This window comes from Phallusia mammillata, chromosome 2 (genome assembly GCF_965637545.1).
Source record: "Phallusia mammillata chromosome 2, kaPhaMamm4.hap1.1, whole genome shotgun sequence".
Lineage (NCBI taxonomy): Eukaryota > Metazoa > Chordata > Ascidiacea > Phlebobranchia > Ascidiidae > Phallusia > Phallusia mammillata.
The window spans coordinates 12,165,380-12,185,455 of record NC_137253.1 but is presented as its reverse complement, the minus strand read 5'-3'; the positions used below and the strand labels follow the sequence as shown (position 1 = coordinate 12,185,455).

Here is a 20,076-nt window from a genome sequence, read left to right as displayed (position 1 = left end):
GTAGTCGTTAAACGTGCCTGCGGTTTATCGACGTTCAGAGTCACGCGAAACCCTTTAGGCGAGGAAAAACAACCCGAAAGTGGCGGATTAAACAACCATAATCGCTCACACCGACGTAAATTCACTTTACGTCAATTGGAAAACGTGATCCACGTTATAACGCAAATACCCATTGCGCTGTAATTTGTTCGCCTTGTTACGTTTGAGTTTCGAATGTTGGAGAAATTTTCCAGTCACACGCTTTTTGAAAGCTAATTTTACCCATTTTCAAATTTTGAATGGTGTTGATTGTTGGTGTGGCGTTTTGGCACTAAAAGATTATAGTGTTGTGTTATTTTTGCTTGGAAGTTTCCGTCTGCAAATGATTGAAGATCTTTGGTCATCAGCTCTATTTTTTTAAAATATTATTGAATAATGGAAAATTTATCTAGTGTTTTATCGGATGGTTGTTCCACACAGTGTTATACTTTTAAGCGAATCACCACCACAACTGACCATGACGTATAGTTCAAGTTTGATTCAATATTTTTTTTAAGGGCACGTTTTTCCAGTGCAAAACTCCCAAGTATTGATCTGGTACGAATGCACCTTGAAAACCTCAGCACCATTCTTAGCAGATGGAATAATTTAACACTATAGCAAGTTGTTTTCAGAAAGCTACAAAATCAGAATTTAGTTGATTTTTTGTGGTGTGAAACACATCGTAAAGTTTTTTAGCTGTCGGTCTCTTTTGCGGCCATGGTCCTCAGAAAAATGAAACTGACTGTTATTTGTAAAAACGTACAGCGTTCTACCTACAACACCTCAACTGCACTTAGTCTGCCTAACGGGATAATGCAAAATCAAACACACGCGATAATTTTCTTCTTGTATATGAGACGATAGAAACGGGCACATGCAACCAAATGGGTGAAAATCAATTTATTTTGATTTAAATGAGATGACAATAAAATCAGATGTGCGCTATGCACGATGCAAATGTGCGATAAAAACAAAATGGATTGGTACAAAATCAAACGCCTTTGCATAAAATTTCGTCCCGATACCGGGTAAAATGTGCATTGACGGGATGTGCGTTGAATATGTACATCGGCATTCAGGTTTCTATCTTGGTCCATGATTTGCTGAAGGTCAGTGCACTGTTTACCTGTTCAAACAAATAGTCAGTATAAGTTAGTAAGGCCAGTTTTATAATAGTTCATTGATTCTGGTAGCAAAAATAGCACAGTTAGGCCTATGTTAGCATATTCACTACCTATGTTGAGATTTGTAACTCAAAACGTATTTACCAAACCCGTATAAACTTAATTATTGTCAGAGCAATTTCAAAGCACGCAAATGAAATAGAACAAGCTGAAATTTTAATTTAACAGGAAGAGCTGTAACCAAGCAAGACCCATTTTCCGCAGTCTTGCAGACTCTACATATACGGAAGTTTATGTGGTTAATTTCTTATTTCGAAGCGAGCTAATTCCAAAGCACAAATAATTAGACAGATATCATAATGCTCCGTTTTATTCAATTTAAGCCCGGACCCTACCCTACTTACAACTCTGGGTATCTTATCACATTGATATTTACTATGGCAGGATTGTTTAGAATCAAAATAGATCTGAAAATCACTTCTTTAAGAACATACAAAACACATTACAGAATCTTCAATAATTTGACCTGAATCTAATTAAAAGTTTCACCTGTATTCCAAGACTTTTCGCTGCAGCGAGGGCCGTAGATTGTTCCGTTGTGTAGGAATCAGTTTCTCGGGTCAAAATGGCGACGATACCTGCACAAAAATTGATTTGAATACAATTATACCGTCAAGTTTCCAAGGTGACCGCGAACAATACGAAAAAGGTAGACAGGGAGCAATTATGCGGTCGATGGAGGCTTGGTTGGCGGGCGAAAAATCATTGCTGCCTCATGTAACTGCTTCACCCAAAGGAGAATTTAAGTTTATGTGGTAAAATGTGGCAAATTGATGAAGCACTGTAGTGTAGGCATTGATGCGCAAATTGGTTACTCCATGTTAGGTGGTATTGTTTGTGGGTAAAGTGAAAAATTGCATTTACATAGAATGAGATAATAGTAGGAAATTGTTTACAGCTGTATGTATAAGTTCCCTTGCTATAGCAGAAGTCATGAAGTATTTTAGCCCCCCTTCATTAGAAATAGAACAGTGGTTTTCCTATATATTGCCAGTTTATATATACTACATCATATTTAACGATGTATCACATATACCATTTACTATATTTATAATGGATATATATTTGGCACCTACATTTCGTTGGGTCCCTATCTTTTTCCTGGCACTTTATAACATAATTGTTTCTGCAAGCATAATCTAATGGGTCCTCACACATATGCATATGCGATTTGGTAACAGTAAAAATAGGGCACAATCATTGTTAGATATTTAACAATTTACTATACACATCATTTGATCTACACATATGATTGTTTTTGCAAGCAAAAACGAATGGGTCCCCACGCGCGTGTTTGTGCGGATTTATGGTAAACATACATCCTGGTTATTTTTAGATTCTTGAGGAAAAACTTAACCGACTTTAGCCTTAACCCAACTTTCTTTTGCATCATTATTGTCATATAATTACAAAAAAAACAGTAAATAAGAACAGGAAAAATACTTTCAATTTAATCTCATGCTTTGACCTTGATATTGTCGTTCAAGGTCAGTTTTTAAACACAATTTTCCAAAACTGAAAATGTGCTTGATAACTTAATAAAACGACATAGCATAGCAGCGCAAAAACAGCTGATTTCTAATCACCAACACGACTGTCTCGTAAAACGTCCGTCAAGACGTCAAGCTGGGCATTCCCGCTGCATTCACCCGCCTTAATCGTAAACAAGTGAATTCTGAGCACTCCCGCTGCATTCACCCGCCCTAATCGTAAACAAGTGAATTACTACCTTGAGAGTTGAGACTTCTATCTGACTGACAGTGTACACATATTATGGGCTGTAAAAGTAACTATTTGGCCGATTAAGGCACATTTTTCAATACTAAGCGAATAACCTACTGCAAACAATTGTTTTACATTTGAGCACATTAGGGCTTGTATTTCTGGCCTAAAACTTATTATTTTGGGGTTGTGGGTGAACCGACGGATCAAACGGGGTCAAAAATCACATGGACCATCTCTAGACCAATATCTATAATGTGTGTAAATTTGAAAAAGTTTGAACCATTCTTTCTTGACCAAAACGTGGGAACAAATCCGCGTTAGACGGAAAAAAAGATAGACAAAAACAATATGTGTCCCCTTCAGGGAAGGGGACCCATAATAAAGTATTTTGGCATGAATGGACTTTAGCATACATCTGTAGACAACCTATCGCTTAAAAAAATTACTATAAAATACCATCTTAGGGAATTTAGGAGTATTTGATTAGTTTGAATTCGGCTTAGCATGCAGACTGGAATGGTTTATTGTGTCATTAGCAGTATTGCATTTTGCAGGCTTATTTGTTAATTGATATGGTTGTACCGTTGTGCTCTGATACGTCCGTTTTGGTCTTCTTTGCTTCTTTTTGCATAAGAAATCGGCAACACTCCAAGATTCGATACAAGCGCCTGAGAAAAGTTATGTCATGAAAATTGTTTAACTGGCTATTGAAGATGTCGAAACTCGAAAGTATAAATGTGACAAAATAATAAACAAAGCAAAAACTTGTTTGTTAGCGCAACATGTTTATTTTAATGATTATAGTCACAGTTGCACCCATAAAAATAGTTTTTTTGTAAAAACATGTATGAACTAATGACTAAATTAAAAAATAGAAACAAAGGTAATAGTTGTAATATTTTTCTACACCAAGATGCCATACAAAATAGTCTCTTTCATTTTAACATCTGTTTCGCAAGAAGACATATTACCCCCGCTTTTTTACACATCTTAATAGCCCGTGACACGGTTGGTAGAGGTGTTAGAAGAAACCCTGAAAAAATGATGCAACAAATTCGACTACATTTTCCATTTAGTTTAAACATTTCAGTGGGTGGAGCGAAGAGCGTCTTCCAACACGGATATCAAACGTTCGGTCGGTACTGCGCATGCGTGGGTCACGCAGCGTTGCTGTTTCAACCCACACTCACCATGCAGCCATGTCGGTACGCCTCAGCTTCGGTGGTTCTCCCTTAGCACAACCCTCGGCCTCTTCGTCTGTCCCTTGTGCACGGATGTACCTGTACGGAAAGTTAGACGTGAAAATAAAGCCCATTGTTGTTTTGTGTATTTTTGTAAAACTAATTTTAGAAACACATAAGCTTTTGTTTAAGAATTGTTTCAGTTGCTCGCTGAACTCTAAATGATATTTTGCACGATATATTGTATATTTTTCAGTTAAACGAAATTGCTGTAGTGGGACGTATTCTGCAGTTGTACATTGGAACCAATCACAGTTTACATCCCTGACTTGAAAAAAATGTAATGAACTGTCGGTATAATAAACATCCACATTTCACACAAAAACGCTTATGATAGGAACATAAGTATTTGGGGAGCACACAAAAGCAGTTGGTATCTAGCAAAAAACATGGTTGAAATGTAAAAATTCGTTGTTGGTGGCAGTGTTTTGTGTGTTGCTTGAAACATTAAGTACAAACAGTGTAGTCACAAACGTCGTTGCTAGTGAGTTAAACGCGTTGTGTAGCACAAAAATGGGCGGATTGTAAGTTTTCTGATTTGTTTTCAACCAAATTGTACCATATTTGAAACTATGCATTTATTTGCATTGTAATGTAACAACTGCACAGCCTTTGTTTCAGTTTCGTTTTAGGGTCCTGTGGCTGGAGTGGAAATGCACAATGTATAACTATACACACATACGTTGTTTCTTTACCAGTATACCTATAGGTGACAATAAATCATTAAGCCAGTGAAAAAAAACTGCAAACAATGTATCACCTATGTGAAAAGCGACCCATCATGTGACATTAAAATACCACACGCACCACAGTAGCATCAGACCGTTAGCCGCAAACTTAATATTGCTGAAAAATGCAGCGGTTTTGACAGGGCCAAGTAAAGCGCTTTAGGTCGTCGGTACAACGAATCGCGGACTGAACTTTCGACGTTAATGCTGCTAACACACAAAAACACCAGCAACCGCAAGTCAGACCAGTTTTCCGCGAAGCCTGTCTTGCTTAGCGGGCTTGAGCACGATTCGTAACCGCAAACCGGTGTTGTCACCACAAACGTTAGGTTTTTGCCGCCGAGTCAGCATATCTAGGGCGAGAGTTTCCTCGCTTGGAGACGGATTGTGGAAACCTTTAATTAATTTAATATTGAGTGGATTTCTTACGACTGGCAAAATACGTGAATCATTTCGGGATAGCCGGGTATTTAGCTGCAAATAACACTGATATACGTGGTTTGAAATACCACACACATACCACAATGTAGTTTGTTTATTCGTCGAACCCGTCACGTCCAATTAGACTTTTACATTTAAAACATCATTTTACACACAAAGACACCATCCCGCTTTCCCACATAGTATGCAAATTCGTATGCAGGAAGACGCGGGAATTTGAGCGCGGATTAGCCGCGGATTAACTCAGGCTTTATTCGATCTCGTGTGGTCCGCGCTCGACCTTCTTAGTAATCCTTGCATCCGTACAAATAAACGCAGAACTGCGCGTCCGATGAGCATGTAGGTGTATTGCGAGCAAGTAGATCTCTCGAAGGTGGCTTCTATACCATAGTTGCGATAACTGTGGCTACGAAATGAGATTAAATTAGATGAAATCAAGGCCAGAGATGTGGTTCTGCAAAGGTCGTGATGTGATTGAAACACAAGTATGGATCAGAAGGCCTTGGTGGCTTAGTGGAACAAACACGTCGTTCTGTGAACTGGTTTAACATACCTCACGTATTGTTTACATTTGGGGATTTTTTAAATTCTCTTTCTATTAGTCAAACTGTGTTGTAATCATTAAACAAACGAAGATAAAAAGTTCTGAAATGAAAATGATTAACATACTGGGGGTATTGAACTTTAGGCAGCCCATATTACAGGGGCTCCTGAGCTGGGTCCTTTGGAATGACTTTTTGAACTTCAGAGAAATTAAAATTTATATTGAATGTGGTTTATACACAAGGCCTTCTGAGAGTATTAGTTCGATATAAGGTCTTATCCTAAAGGTTGTTTATTTAATTTTGCGTCGCCCTTTTTCGTAATGGTATGTAAGGAAGAAGTAATATTGTTTTTAATTGTAATTTAAGAAATTTTGTTAAAAAGGTTGGGAACTGTGTTATTGTATTGGTACTGTCTTTCTCTCAGGCCCAAAAGGAATTTAACTGGAATATTGGGTTAGAAATCATCGAAATTGACTTTACGTTTTACAGAACTGCCATTCACAGCTTCGGATGCCTTGAGTTGTACAGAAAACGGATCGGGTTCATAATGGGTAAAAAAATGACCATCAAAATTGTGGCACAAAGTCATTGAACACCGAAGACGTGTTTGCTTTACTTTTAAGTCACGTAAGGACACATTACCACAAACACAAGGGTCCAAAGAGAAAATCAAAAACGTTACGAATCCAAACAACATGGCATGATAATAGCACGAGCAAATTTTTATCAACAGCCTTGGATTCCAGGTAAGGTAACATACCGCAGAGTGCAAACGTCAGCAAAATAAACACACAAAAATCGAGGGGTTTGCGAAACATGCTACTGCGTTTTATTACATGCTTACACAGCGATGCTATAAGCAGATCGCGGCAGCAGTTCATAGCTCCATTACGACAATAGCGAACTTCGGCACTGAACGAACAACAATGACTCAGTCGAACTTTGCTAGCTCGGCAAACTGAACGCTCGTCGGCCGCGTACAGGTCAATATTAGGCGATGGCGCAAGCAAATAGATTACCGCGCCGAGTCAACAGTAAACTGCATTTGAGTGTAATGTTTGCGGCTGCTGGAGGGGTGAACTGTAACTGGGCGTGTTGACTACCCATGGGGGCGAGGTACACGGTACGGCCTAACTATTTACAGAAGGGTAATATAGGTTTTTGATACACGCAGAGTAGGTCCAAACGCAGCATTGGGTAAGACTTAAATCCACAACAGAAGTCAGATATTAACATATATGCAGCCTTTCGGGCATGTCAAAGCAGACCAATCAAAATTCATTGGTCTCGATAAACCGACACTGGCATAATAACGTTGGTTATCCACATCTTGTACATTTAATACCATTTTGTTGATACGTACGTAGAATGCCGAGTAACTTTGAAAAAAAAATTCTATTTAAAAATTCTATTTTGAAACTTTGTTAATCATGCAAAACCACCTGATCTCTTTAAACAAAGTCCGTTATCCAATGTGTGCTGAGCTAATGGTAAAGTGATTGCACAGGGTTATTTTAAAACACGGCACTGTAGAACTGGACAGCGGCCTATGGGTAATACAATTAACAACAGCGTTAAAGTTTTGCGATGATTAGCGTTGGGCGAAACGCTTTTGAAGTTTCCCACCATTGGGTTGGAACTTTTGTTCAAAAAATACACACAAATGACTTTTCGTGTTTAGTTATACGTTGAGTGTGTGCTGGGAATAATGCAACACAATAAACATTGTAACTGTTCCAAGTGTGTTATGCAACTACACATCATCAAACACTTAGTAAATGATAAACAGGCATAAATATAGATATTTTTTCCATTGATTACCCGCTTTGTAACCTAAGGTGGCTATTACTTTGGTGAAATACATATGTCTCAATACCAGAATTTCCAAACCTTGGGTAAATTTAACATGGTTTAGTGCTAGAATGTAGACATTTGTTAAGATGCGGGATAAGTGGGTTTAGGAAACTACGAGGTATTATTTTGTTCTAAACAAGAGAATACCCGGTGAAAAAGAACCAATAACTTAAACAAAATGCTGAACGACTTTATCTAAGTTTACAGTCTCCAGTCTAATATGCGACACATTCTTTTAGGGGCTATAAGTAGAAATTAGGCAAAGACGGAAGTACTTCCGAACCCCCAAAAAATTTCAACAGAACGACTAAGTTTTGTACATAAACTGTTGCTGCCAGGCATAATGTATGAACTAAATAATCCCTATTTGACAACTGTATTGTTTCAACCGATGTTTCAACGTCCTGTTTAGGTCGTCTTTGTCAGGGTAATAACACTCCAAAAGTAAAAAAAAACGCATAAACCTGAAGAGGACGTGAAACGTTGGTTGAAACAATACATTTGCCAAAAGAGCATTATTTAGTTCATTAGTTTTGTATAGTTGTTGCACAACGCATTTCAGTAGCAGATGGCTGTGTTTTAGTCCACCAGGTCGCTCGTAGTACAAAGGGGATCCACGCACTTGGCACGGAAGCTGACACCAGTTCAAAGGAGATCGTTTGCCACCGCAACTACGCAAGGTTAAACGTTGGTTACCAGGCCTCCTGCACGTGTGCGTAAGACGGACAAGCGACCACTTAGGCCAACACTAGCTATTATCCTATTAGCCGAGGTGGCAGACACAGGCCGTGGGAGAAAAACATTTGATGAACTTTTCGATATCTTGAGTTTTACAATTTTGCCCCGTCAGTGTCGATTGCGCTGCGAACGGCTTTTTAGGGTTAATTGAGGTGGTGTGGGTTACGGAAGGCCAGAGTATAGGGGGAGAATAAGGTGGGTAATGTTTGCGGTAATGGGTCGGTGAGAAAATAGGTTTAAGATGCAAAGAAAATAGGAAAATCTGTTCAGATTTTTTTTGCTGTTTATTTATCTGTTTATTCAGCTCATCGTACATCAAAATCACCCAAGTCGTCCTTTGTACATCTTTTAATTTAATTTAGGTTAGAATCACATGAAAACGCTTTTTATGTAGTTTTGGTAACAAAAGAATGGGTCCTTCCTGGAAAGTTTTTTATGCCTAGCAGGAATAGCAAAAACAAGGATGCAAAATTTGGAATTATCCGTACTTAGTCGCCTGTTTTTAACAATGGGGACGCCCTTTCTGAAGTCAAGAACTTAGTTAAGTTCAGCATAATGGTAAAAGGTGCAAAACACACCAGGTATGAAACACTTGAAAAATGTTAACAACAGTAGGCGTGTGCATGCAGCACGTTCGGGAGAGCTGCGCTGCTATGAAACCGCTTTAAAAATGTTATCAAACGGCAAAACGAAACAAGCGCCGTAAGCCTTCCTTTCCAAACCACAGCCTTCGCCCTCAAAATGCCGAAAACTGTACAGAACTCACAGACAAGCCGCAATATCCGGCCTACACGGTAGCAAAAAAGGGAAGGTCAGGTGATCGGTTACCTAGGAATGGGTCAACCAACCACAGTGCGTCAAATTACCGCCACACAGGCGTAATTCCGCAACATAGGACCCGCTAAGGTCGGCTGTCATTTATCACACCGCTGACTGATAGAGTGGTGGTTTGGGTCAAACCAAGACATATTGAATTAAAAATTTGCGGGGGCTCGCATATCATGTCTATCATGTATGTGGCCATTGGAAACATGTCGCACATTTTTGGTTACAATTTTTTGCGGATTTTGGTTTCTCGGAAAGCGACGAATTCAAGGCAGTTTTTCAACGTCTGCAGAAGATGGAAAAGGCAAACATTTTAACGAATAGGCTAATAGGTTAAGGTGACACTTTGCAGTGAGTGCTCATATCAATTACCAAACTTCTAAGTCTATTCAACATCGCCCTAACAAGTGACAGTTTTTGAATGTTTTGTACTTTGTATGTTTTACAATTTTTACAATTCGTTTTTCGTTTGGAACCGGATTGGCTGTCGGTATAGGACACGACACAACATATGAGAAATGAAATATTTTGTCTGTCATTTGCATATTACAATGAGAACTGACCTGTTTCCTCGTTTGAATTCGCTTTCAAGATATCGGATCGCTTCCCTTGCTCCAGGTGATTCTTTCTTCAAGAAGTCGAGTCCATCAACCACTAAAAAATAGATTTAAATAAATTAAAATAGTTTTCTTATAATTTAACACTAAAAAGTTCTTGTTTTCTGGCATTATAACCTAACTCTGGATTATACATTTAAATAGCTGACAAGACACAGCACTGATTTTTCAAAATCGAACAGGTCGAAGGTCAGATGCAGTTCAAAGGTCAAAATGTAATTTGTAGCGATTTTATTCATCAAAGGAAGTAGGACTGTCATTACCTGTCGAACCCATTGAGAAACATCTACCCATTAGACTGATGAAGGCATTGATTTCAACATAATAACCAGAGGGCCCTTGTTTTAACGTATGCGCGAGCGCAGTTATTACAATACAAGACGACCAGTTGCTTAAGTGATACTGACGATGTCTTAAAAGTAACAATGATGAACATTTGCTAAACTATACAAAGATGTTAAATAATAAGTTCTAATGCCAGTTTGTCCAAACGTTTTGACAAACCAGGACAAAGAAAATGTTTGGCAAGCTTTTGGGTGTTGGTGAATAGTTTTTAAACCTATAAGCCGTTCATTAACTAAGGGTGAGATTTTGAAGAATTGGAACTTATATAGGGAATTAAATTGAGGGTAAGCTTTACATTAGTTTTGGGCCAGACTTTAATTCACACACGTGCTCATTTAGGTAGTAATTTTATCAACGTTCAGGCCTTGTTTAAAAAAACATTAAGGGATTGTACTTTCGGGTTCGACCAGGGACCGAATCTTGGGTCCGCTTCAAACTTCGCATATATATTTTTGCACGTTTCCACAAAAAAGAGACCCAATTCTACGGTCAAAAATTAAAAAAAGAAACACTTTTATATCCAGCAGTAACAGGGTCATAAAGTAAAGAAATCTTCTGATACAAAAATTTGCATGTAACACCTCGCCACCTGTCGCACTCGCACGTGACCGCGAATGCCGGGATTTGATTGGACGACGTATAATTAACGTGAGGCGATGACGGCCAAGCGATCACCGAGTTCCGGTCGATGCCAGACTCAAAGATTCGCACGCAGTGTTGAGGTGTGATTACGACCCTGTAACCTTGTACTTGTCGCTTTATAGTGGCGAAATATGTGGTTATTAAATATCTAAGCAAGAAGTTTGGATGCCCGTTTGAGGATGGGTCGAGTGTTTAGCGACTCTCGAGGATAGAATTTGGGTACCAGCAGTCGCCCCGCACCAAATTTTAATTGCAGCTTTGATGCAATATAGTGCAGTTATGTACGATCTTTTTTCAGCAAGTTACATGCGACTCTGTGCTTCTAATTTTTGGTAAACGCGAAAAAAGAGTCCGAAAGGTAGTTTTAACCCCATTTTTCGCCAACTTTATAATGTGTAAAACATCCAAAATAATAAGAGAGTTTAACATTTTTTTGAAATGTTTGTGAGAAAAAAATTCTTCTATCCCATAAATATAAAAAAATGCAACCCGTTTTGTAATCTATTCCCTGACGCTTTAATTCAAAACAACACAAACTTACCTGTTTTCGGGATGGTTACAAAGAATCTTTCGCTGGCCACCAACTTCCTCACACAATTCAGCTCGTGACAAAGCGCAGCAACAGTTGGCACAAGATGGAGGCAAAGAGCGCTGTCACGTGACCTCTGGTTTCCAAGCGACGACTCGAGCGCCTCTACCTCGCTGCGAAGGCGCGACGTTGCCATGTCCTTCATCAAACGGTGTTTTCGCATTGCTTCGACCGCCTGGGTTATAAACAGACAGAATAAGCGTCTGTTGTGTAGCGAAACATACAAACACGGCCAAACTTATTTTACTTGGTTATTAATTGAGTGACCGAGGAATGCCGTAAGGCAAAGTAGGGAATAACACAAGAAGTACCGGTTTGTCGGCAAGTTATAAACCACTAAATGACATAAACGCGTTTTAATGCCATAAAATGACGTTTTTTTCGTTTAGACCTTATTATCTTAATGCTCCTGTACTCGGCTGGACGTAACAGGTAATATTTTTCGCGCTGTGGCTCTAAACAATTATTGGTTTTAAAATCAGACAACGTTTTAGGTAGGCCTTCCTTAGTAGGTCCAATGCATGAAAAGCAAAAGGAGGTTTAATTTCTATCATGTGTCACCACAACCAATGTATGCATTTATGCCGACTGTGCTACAGCTACAACGTTTTGTATGTTTCTTATTATCACAAATCTGACTCGCGGGCGCAGCCTGTCAGGGGCATTGGTTTGGTGGTGTGTCAAGCGACAGGAAGGGCTCTGGTTGCAAGGGGTTGATCTGACAGGTATCATTGGTCTACAGGCGGGTCAGGACCGCGAAGGCCACCAGGGCAGTGGCTTACCGGGAAATGCGCCTTGCATGTAATCGAGAGACAAGACGGTGACAATGCGGCAATAAAAAGCGATAAAATAACTGCGTGGCCACTGACTTAATGGTAAACGTCCAACATGGCCATGCAATTCCAAGTAAATGAATGCAAAAAGCCTCCGAAATACGACCTACTGCATTAACCAAACGTCTTGACAATAGTGAGGAACTGGCAGCAAAATGAAAACAATGGCTTGCCACCGTTGCTTCGTGTGGTAAAAAGCATCCCTTTGGTTCGAGAAGTCCGTATAGCATAGAAAGTCCCGAAAAACACACAGAAACACTTGACATAGCAACGTAGTCAAACGACAATCACCGAAAACAGCGCAATGCTTGTTTTACGTGTGTGGAGGGATTTGTAAACAAACCGTACAGTTTCTCTCAAAACTCATTTTTATATCGCACGGTTATTACTCATTAAATTGTAAAAGGCCGTAACACAGTCCAATAAGCTCCTAGGTTTGCCAGAAATGATTGATGACTGATGATGTGGTTTTAACATGTCACGACCCCCGATTAAAGTTAGACCATTGGCACTTGAATCGCGCCAACACTGCAAAATTTAATCGTGTATATTGTGTGTTTGTCAACGCCAAATATTTGTACGAAAATTGGTACAGCTTGAATGTTTAAGGCAATGTTGCGGTTTACAGTGTTATGTGCACTAGGTCGGGTCACAAACTTGTAAAAATGGCCTACAAGGGGACTTTAGATGCTGATCTACGCTTATGACTATAAAGTGGTAGAACACTTGCGGTATTACAGACAGTATCAAAAGAAAGGGACAAAGTCAAATCTGTTTGTAAAAAACATGCTGTGATAGTTTTAAACAATACAACTTCAATTAACTGTAAGTACATTGTTTCCCACAATGTTGCCGCGTTGTCAAGGCACGCCAAAATACAAGAGGGATAGGCTATTTACCACCACTTTAACGGGACTTCCGCACAATGACCATGATCACAGCCAAGACAGTTTGGAGTTGAGGTAGCATAAACCATAAAAAACGTAAATGCAAATCGAAGTGTTTAGTATAATATCTTGGATTTACCAAAGTGCGGATAAACAAATTATGGCAATTTCGGTGTAGCAAGATGGTTAGTGGTCTTATAACAAGTTGGGAAACAAAAATTACGATCGTTCACGGTTTTCCCACATCGATTTTAAACGATTAAGGGGTTCCTCTATACGTGGTTTTGCAGTACTTGTTTTTTTACTCGGAGTTTTAAACACCCGGGGCGCTTTCGGGAACAACAATTGATCGCAATTTGATGTTTTTCATACACTGGTTACTATTAAGGTGGTTTAAAGAGTCTCTTTAAAAATATTTTACAAAAATCAGAAAACAGATTTGTAGCAACAAGGCATAAAAATTTGAACGAAGAAATCACGTAGAAAGACGTATAGCTTTAATGCTTTGTTCGAGTCAGACCAATTGAAGATTTGGTTTCTAATGATTAGAACCCAGGCCACACTCAAGAATATGAATCTCAGTCAGAAATTTATGCATGAAAGAGAGCACCTTTGCCCATATCGTTTTTTTACGATCACGAAGTAACAGCGCCACCTTTCGGCTGTTTTCAATTCGACTTTGGAAAACGCAACTGTCCAATATGTTTCAAGGTACAACTTGTTTATGCGAATTCAAGCATTTGTAATATACAAGACATAGGATTCGCAGATTAGCCAAAAAACATGGACACCCGTTTTCCAATAATTCAGCAGCTAAGTTTAAGAGAACAAGACTATACAAGGTTCTAGAAACATCAACAAACGTGTCCAACCCGGTGTTTTCCCCGAAATGCCTGATATCTTCAAATCTGTCTATCCTTTCTTCAACCATAAGCAAACACACCCCCATTGGCCGAACAACAAGCGAAGCACGTCACGGGTTGAGTAAACAATTCGAAACTGACAAGAGACTTAACATCAGACGTCAAATATTGACTTTACCTAATGTGCCCCAGCACAGTGTTTGGCCACAGACCGTCGTGCTATGTTTGCCTGTTTGTCGACCACTGCCGTTCGTCAAAGTGGGCAAGCACAGAGGCGGATGACTTGATTACCGACACGTAAGCTATTTTTCGCGTTTGTTTTATGGTGCATTAGTTCCCGAGCGTGAAATCGCTCCTCCTGTCAACTTTAGGGCAAATATACATCAGCGAATTTGTTTGTGGGTTGTTTAAGCCGTGTTGTGTAGAATGGCATATTGCCTTGTGACGACGTAAACAATAATCTACAGTAAACCTCGGTTAATCCGACCAATTTCGGCCCAAAAATATTTTCGAATTAGGCTCAGTTTCGGACTAACCAATGTCGATTACTAGTTAAACCCTTACCACATTACAAATCATTTGTACCTCGAGTTTCAGAATTGGGCGAAGATCCGGATTGGCAGAAGTTTAGTCTACATTATTTGCGATACTAAACAAGACGTAAAGGGGTTTTGGCAACATACTGTTTTACTACATCAACGTAAAGAAGCCTGACCCAAATATTTTGCATGAAATTCTGTCAATATCAGTATTCGTGTGGGTTAAAAAATATACATAGCCATAGCCTATATGTCGAAACCGGTGCGTTGTACTATCGTTTAGTTAAACGTGGATAAAACTAATTGGATTTGCTATTGGCAAACAGGTACGCTGGTAAACACTTGGTAAACAAGTCGAGCATCAACATCGCAGCAACAAAACCACGCTTTTACATTGAACAGAAAAACACCCAGGTTTTGCTGTACAACGACCAGGCACGCCAAGCATGCGCAAATATTGAAGGTGAATCGACCCCTCAGTCGACAAACGAACCCGTGTTTGCCGCGGGCGGGTCCCTAAGGGGTGACTTAAATATTGACGCAGCTCTTTACATGTTGCCTGCGGCCGCCGACTGCCATTGGTCGATTTGAGTCACGTGTTGTTTACCACTAGCAAAGTTGGGTGGACTAACAATGTTACTGCTGGACTTTCCTCGCGTTAAGCACAGTTCGGAATTGTGGTGTTTTTGTCGGCTAAGGTTACTGTTTTATATCACCATAAAATACAATTGAACGCCGAATTGTATAAAACCGAAAGTGTTTGGTACAAAACAATATTTTTTAACACTGCTGCTGTAAATGGTGAGATTACGTACTCAACCTTTATAAGCAAACAAATGTAAATGATGCCTAATCTGCAAAAGATAGGTAAAAAAACATCAATACCGATTAGGTTGGTGAAAAGTAATGGGGGATTTCGGTTAAATTTGGTTGTTAAATTTGAACGGTGACAGGCGGTGAGTTTGGGAGGTAATGGGGGGGGGGGGGGGGGGGGGTTAATTGCCTATAAAAGTAGTTTACCAGAAGCAGTTGTCATTTCTAGGCAAAACCAATGCCGACAATCAACAATTGTCGGGCATATTTTGTTAAATGTGCAACCGGTTCATCATTTGGTACATTTCTTGTTTTTACAAAATATCAGTGGTTTTTGCAAGCGCGTTAAACTAAATACCACAAAAAAGTTACGAATTTAACTGAGAAGGCAGATAAGCATCTGTTAGCACCATAATTGACTACGGCGAACGTCTCCTTTTTTCTGGAGTAAACTATATTCTACTGCAATTACTCATTACAACACTGATACAAATGTTGGGTCAAAGTACCAAAATACATTGACTGGTAGAGCCGGACAATAGGTCAATACTAGGGATGGGCCGAGCCGAGCCAGAACCCGAGTACTCGGTACCGAGCATCACTGTTTTTTATGCTCGGTGCTCGGCCGAGCACAAACTGATTCGAGCGTTAAATTTGCATATTCATGCCCTGTTAACTTATGTAACTTGTGTTCTGAAGGGTGTATATGAACAAAAACGAATGATTTTTCAAATGCACTAGATGGTGGAAAAACGCGTACTTTATGGGCATGTACAGCTTAATAAAACACCGCCGGTGATGTAAGAGGCCTTGTAGAGCTAAAACGTAGAAAGGGTTTTTTTGTGACGTCATAATGCACCGAGCATTAAAGTGAGATGCTCGGTGCTCGACCAAACAGAACATTTGCAGTTTGAGCACATCCCTAGTCAATACCGAACCCGTCGATAACTATCGCGTATCTCATGAGGGCAGCAGGTCATTAACAAGCACATGTCATTTATAGGTGGCTCGCAAAATGCGCTAACCAGCAGAATACGGAAAATACCCAATCAATCGGGCATCCGCGATCGATGAAATGTGTCATTTTTGTAGGTACTTCCTTTGGGAATTTAAACGTGGAAATTCAGGCGATTTGTTACGTTACTGTGCCGTCATATTAAAATAAAATGATATAATTTAAAAAAAACTTTACGTGATCTGAAAAGTGACAAAATGTTACAACTTTGTACTTTATCTGTGACAACAGGGCGTAGTTTTGATATTTTTTGAGGTAAACGTATCCCAACACAGTTTGTAGAGCAGTTTCATGAATTCAAATACAGTAAACCTAGGCTAATCCGGATCTTTGCCCAATTCAAATAAAATTTGAAGTACAAATGAATTGTAATGTGCATATATTTCACCTAAGTAATAGGCATCGTCAGTATCTAAAAACAAACAGCGCAAAAAATCGTGTGCAAGTTAAACCGTTAAGCACAGACAGACGTATTAATATATATAAATATATATATATGTGTGTGTATAAATAAATAAAACGGTGGACGACTTCAGACTTGTTTTCAGTCTGTTATTATATGCGACTGTTGTGTAATTTATAATATACTACACACAGAATTGTAATGTGGTAAGACTTTACCTAATCGACATCGGTTATTCCGGATCTTCGACTAATCTGGTTATTTTTTTGGTCCAAACAAGTCAGGATTAACCGAGGTTTAATCCTACGCCTAAGGATTCTGGTTATTTTTTTACAACCATTACGGCTTCTCTAAAATTTCATCCGATTTCTTCCACGAAACTGAGTTTATTTACAAAAATATTTCCACGCACCTCTAGCTCCATCTGGGGGTCAACTGCTTCTTCCTCGGGCCCCGTAAACTGTTCCCCGCCGATGACGTCACCACTCGGCTCGGTGCCATTGATGACGTCAATGTCGATGTCATCTACGTGGGAAAGTGCCCGGCAAAGTTGGCGAAGACGACAGGTTCGCATAACAACCTGATTAACATAAAACCCATTCAAACAGGAGTTAGGTGGTAGGCAGCGATACAAAAAGTTTTTAGATGGTACACGATCAGTATAAGGTTGAGAACCACTGTTTTAGTATAGTACATTATTCGTCTTTATATAACAGACGCACTCCGATGATTCGGTTGTTGCGATTTGATGGTATTTGCACTGTGATTTATAATAGCAAAGTGGAGGTGGTAGTTTTGGTTGCAGAACTACAGTCACATAAAGTATTTTTTAGGGCAGGTGTGTCCAACACGTGGCACGCGTGCCAAAAGTGGCACGCTAAGCATTTGAAAATGGCACACAAGCTTTTGCAAATTCAGATGATTATTCACACTTAAGTTTAGTAAAGTTACACAACCCACTAATTAAATTGTTCAGTTTTTTGACAAAACTTAAGCCCCGTTGCAAACTATTTGCATCTTGTGTCGCATAAACATAATAAAAGGTTTTTGGTGTATAATAAATTGAGCCCGTCACGTTGGGACGTTTACGAAATGATATGGAAAAATCACCAAACAGTGGCACGCGAGTATATTCTAAAACAAAATTTGGCACGGCTGTGTGTTCGAGTTGGACACCCCTGTTTTAGGGAATGCCATCAAGAATGTCTCTAAAAGTGCTAACATCTAGTTGGAAACAATACAAAATGAAATGTTCACCTGTTGTATATCGGACATATCTGTGTAGGATTTGCTCAAATTGATGCCACTCTTTACATTCGCGTCACGAACTGCATTCATGTTGTAAACCACGTGATCTTCGGGTAGCGGGCGCGTCTGTCGCCACCTGCTGGCTTCCACAGCTGTGTCTGTTTCCAAAAAAAACATTGATACTTGATTATTCATAGAACTATATATGCATCAAATCAGTTTTAAACCAAACAATTAGAAAAGATCTGAACTGGATATGCACTTTACCAATCAGTACTGACTTGCAAGCCAATTTTCAAGAAGACGAAAGACTAAAAAAAAGTCGGGTAGGGACTTTGTAGCGTGTGGGTAGGTCAAACGTATGTAAAAAATACAGATGTAAATGCAGTTACGCCAAATCTTTTGCGTATATTTTTCGCTTTATTTGACAGTAGGATGTTACCTTTCTCTCTTTTCTGTATGGATATTTTTGTTTTCCCTCCAACTTGCTTACTATCGGTGTCACCGGACTCTGCACAAACAAATGTTAATGTTCCATGGTTCAATTTTGTAAGGAATCAACAGTTGTAAATTATAATATGGAGTATGGAGTAGTAACATACGAATGGTGAAATGGCGTAATTCAACACATGGGAGTGTAAAGTTTAAACGTGTGACATTACCGGTAAATTAGAAAATCGCATAAAAAACTTTGGAAATTAAGGTGCGTTTAACCAGAACTGTATGTAATATGTTTTCAGGCAAATTCGCGTAAAATATCAATAAAAACAGGTTAAACCAGCATTGGAAAAAGAACCCAAGCATTAAAGAAGGTTATGTTCGGCAAATGGCCATCAGATGGTAATAGGTTGGAAGGTATAGTGCTCCAAAATCATTAAACGGTTCTCATGGTGCTCTAGCTCCCACTTAAATCAGTGATCGTTGCAACTTGCAGATGGTGGAACCTGTGAAGTAACGTACGCTACCCACCTGGTTTCGGACAGTTACTGGATTGATTTTCTTTCTCGTTTTCGCCTTTTTCTGGTTCGGATTGAGCTGTGATGCTTTTTAGTTGTTCGGATAAAATCGGATCGTCTCGGATTTCATCTAAAACAAAAGACTTAACGTAAGAGATATTATTCTGCAAATTTAAGCCTATCTGATGATGACATATAGTGAAATCAGACCTAACGCGTCCACAGAGACCAGCGATCAAGGCACACTTACAGACAAATCATTCACAAGGGTCTGGCGTACTATGATGATTCTCAAGATAAACTAGAGGGGTGGCTTAGCACATTTTGCCATTGTCCATACACTAAATCGTATTCTAAAACGGCAATATAATTCCTTCACTTATTTTATATTGGGTCCCATATTAGTCACCGTCTTTTACAACGTTAGTTGTTTCTGCAGGCAGAAACTCATGGGTCCCCACACATGCAAAGTTGTAAATACTGCATTTCAAGAGATAACCATAAGAAACATTGGTGTTGTAAAGTAAAACTGTGATTGGTACTAAGATTAAATAGTCATGCTATGCAAAGTTCAAACTATACAAATCGACTCAATTCAAGCATTGTTTAAAGTTTGTCTAGTTTAAAACAAAGAAGTAAAATACAACATTCGACACCTATAAATGGCATAACATTTCCAACAATTGCGCACTGTTTAAAAACTCACCAATTTTAGGGGGCTAGTAGGGTGACTATTGGGGCTACAGGGTTTAACACAACAATCGTCATTTGTAAATGGCAAATTGTACAAGCTATCCAAATTTCAGCCAAATCCAACCCTGTTTAAAAAATTTACCCTTTTTAGGGGGCTAGTGGGGTAAATGCTGGGGCTACAAGGTTTAACACAACAATCGTCATTTGTCAATGGCAAATTCTACAAGCTATCCAAATTTCAGCCAAATCCAACCCTGTTTAAAAATTCACCCATTTTAGGGGGCTAGTGGGGTAAATGCTGGGGCTAGTGGGGTAAATGCTGGGGCTACAG

At 39.3% G+C, this 20,076-nt stretch overlaps 1 protein-coding gene across 1 annotated transcript in view; it reads right to left on the bottom strand.

Moving 5' to 3' along the window:
• Positions 1-856: 856 nt before the first annotated feature.
• Positions 857-20,076, bottom strand: part of LOC145212052 (nonsense-mediated mRNA decay factor SMG5-like) — a 29,044-nt gene continuing 9,824 nt past the window's right edge. The window contains exons 19-28 of the mRNA XM_080080082.1: positions 19,066-19,182; positions 18,539-18,607; positions 18,106-18,254; positions 17,261-17,428; positions 11,448-11,670; positions 9,866-9,956; positions 4,121-4,210; positions 3,513-3,598; positions 1,695-1,783; positions 857-1,147 (exon numbers count right to left, since the gene is read on the bottom strand). Of these exons, the coding sequence (XP_079936208.1) occupies positions 1,097-1,147; positions 1,695-1,783; positions 3,513-3,598; positions 4,121-4,210; positions 9,866-9,956; positions 11,448-11,670; positions 17,261-17,428; positions 18,106-18,254; positions 18,539-18,607; positions 19,066-19,182 (1,133 nt within the window). The 3' untranslated portion in view covers positions 857-1,096. The remainder of the gene's footprint in view (positions 1,148-1,694; positions 1,784-3,512; positions 3,599-4,120; positions 4,211-9,865; positions 9,957-11,447; positions 11,671-17,260; positions 17,429-18,105; positions 18,255-18,538; positions 18,608-19,065; positions 19,183-20,076) is intronic.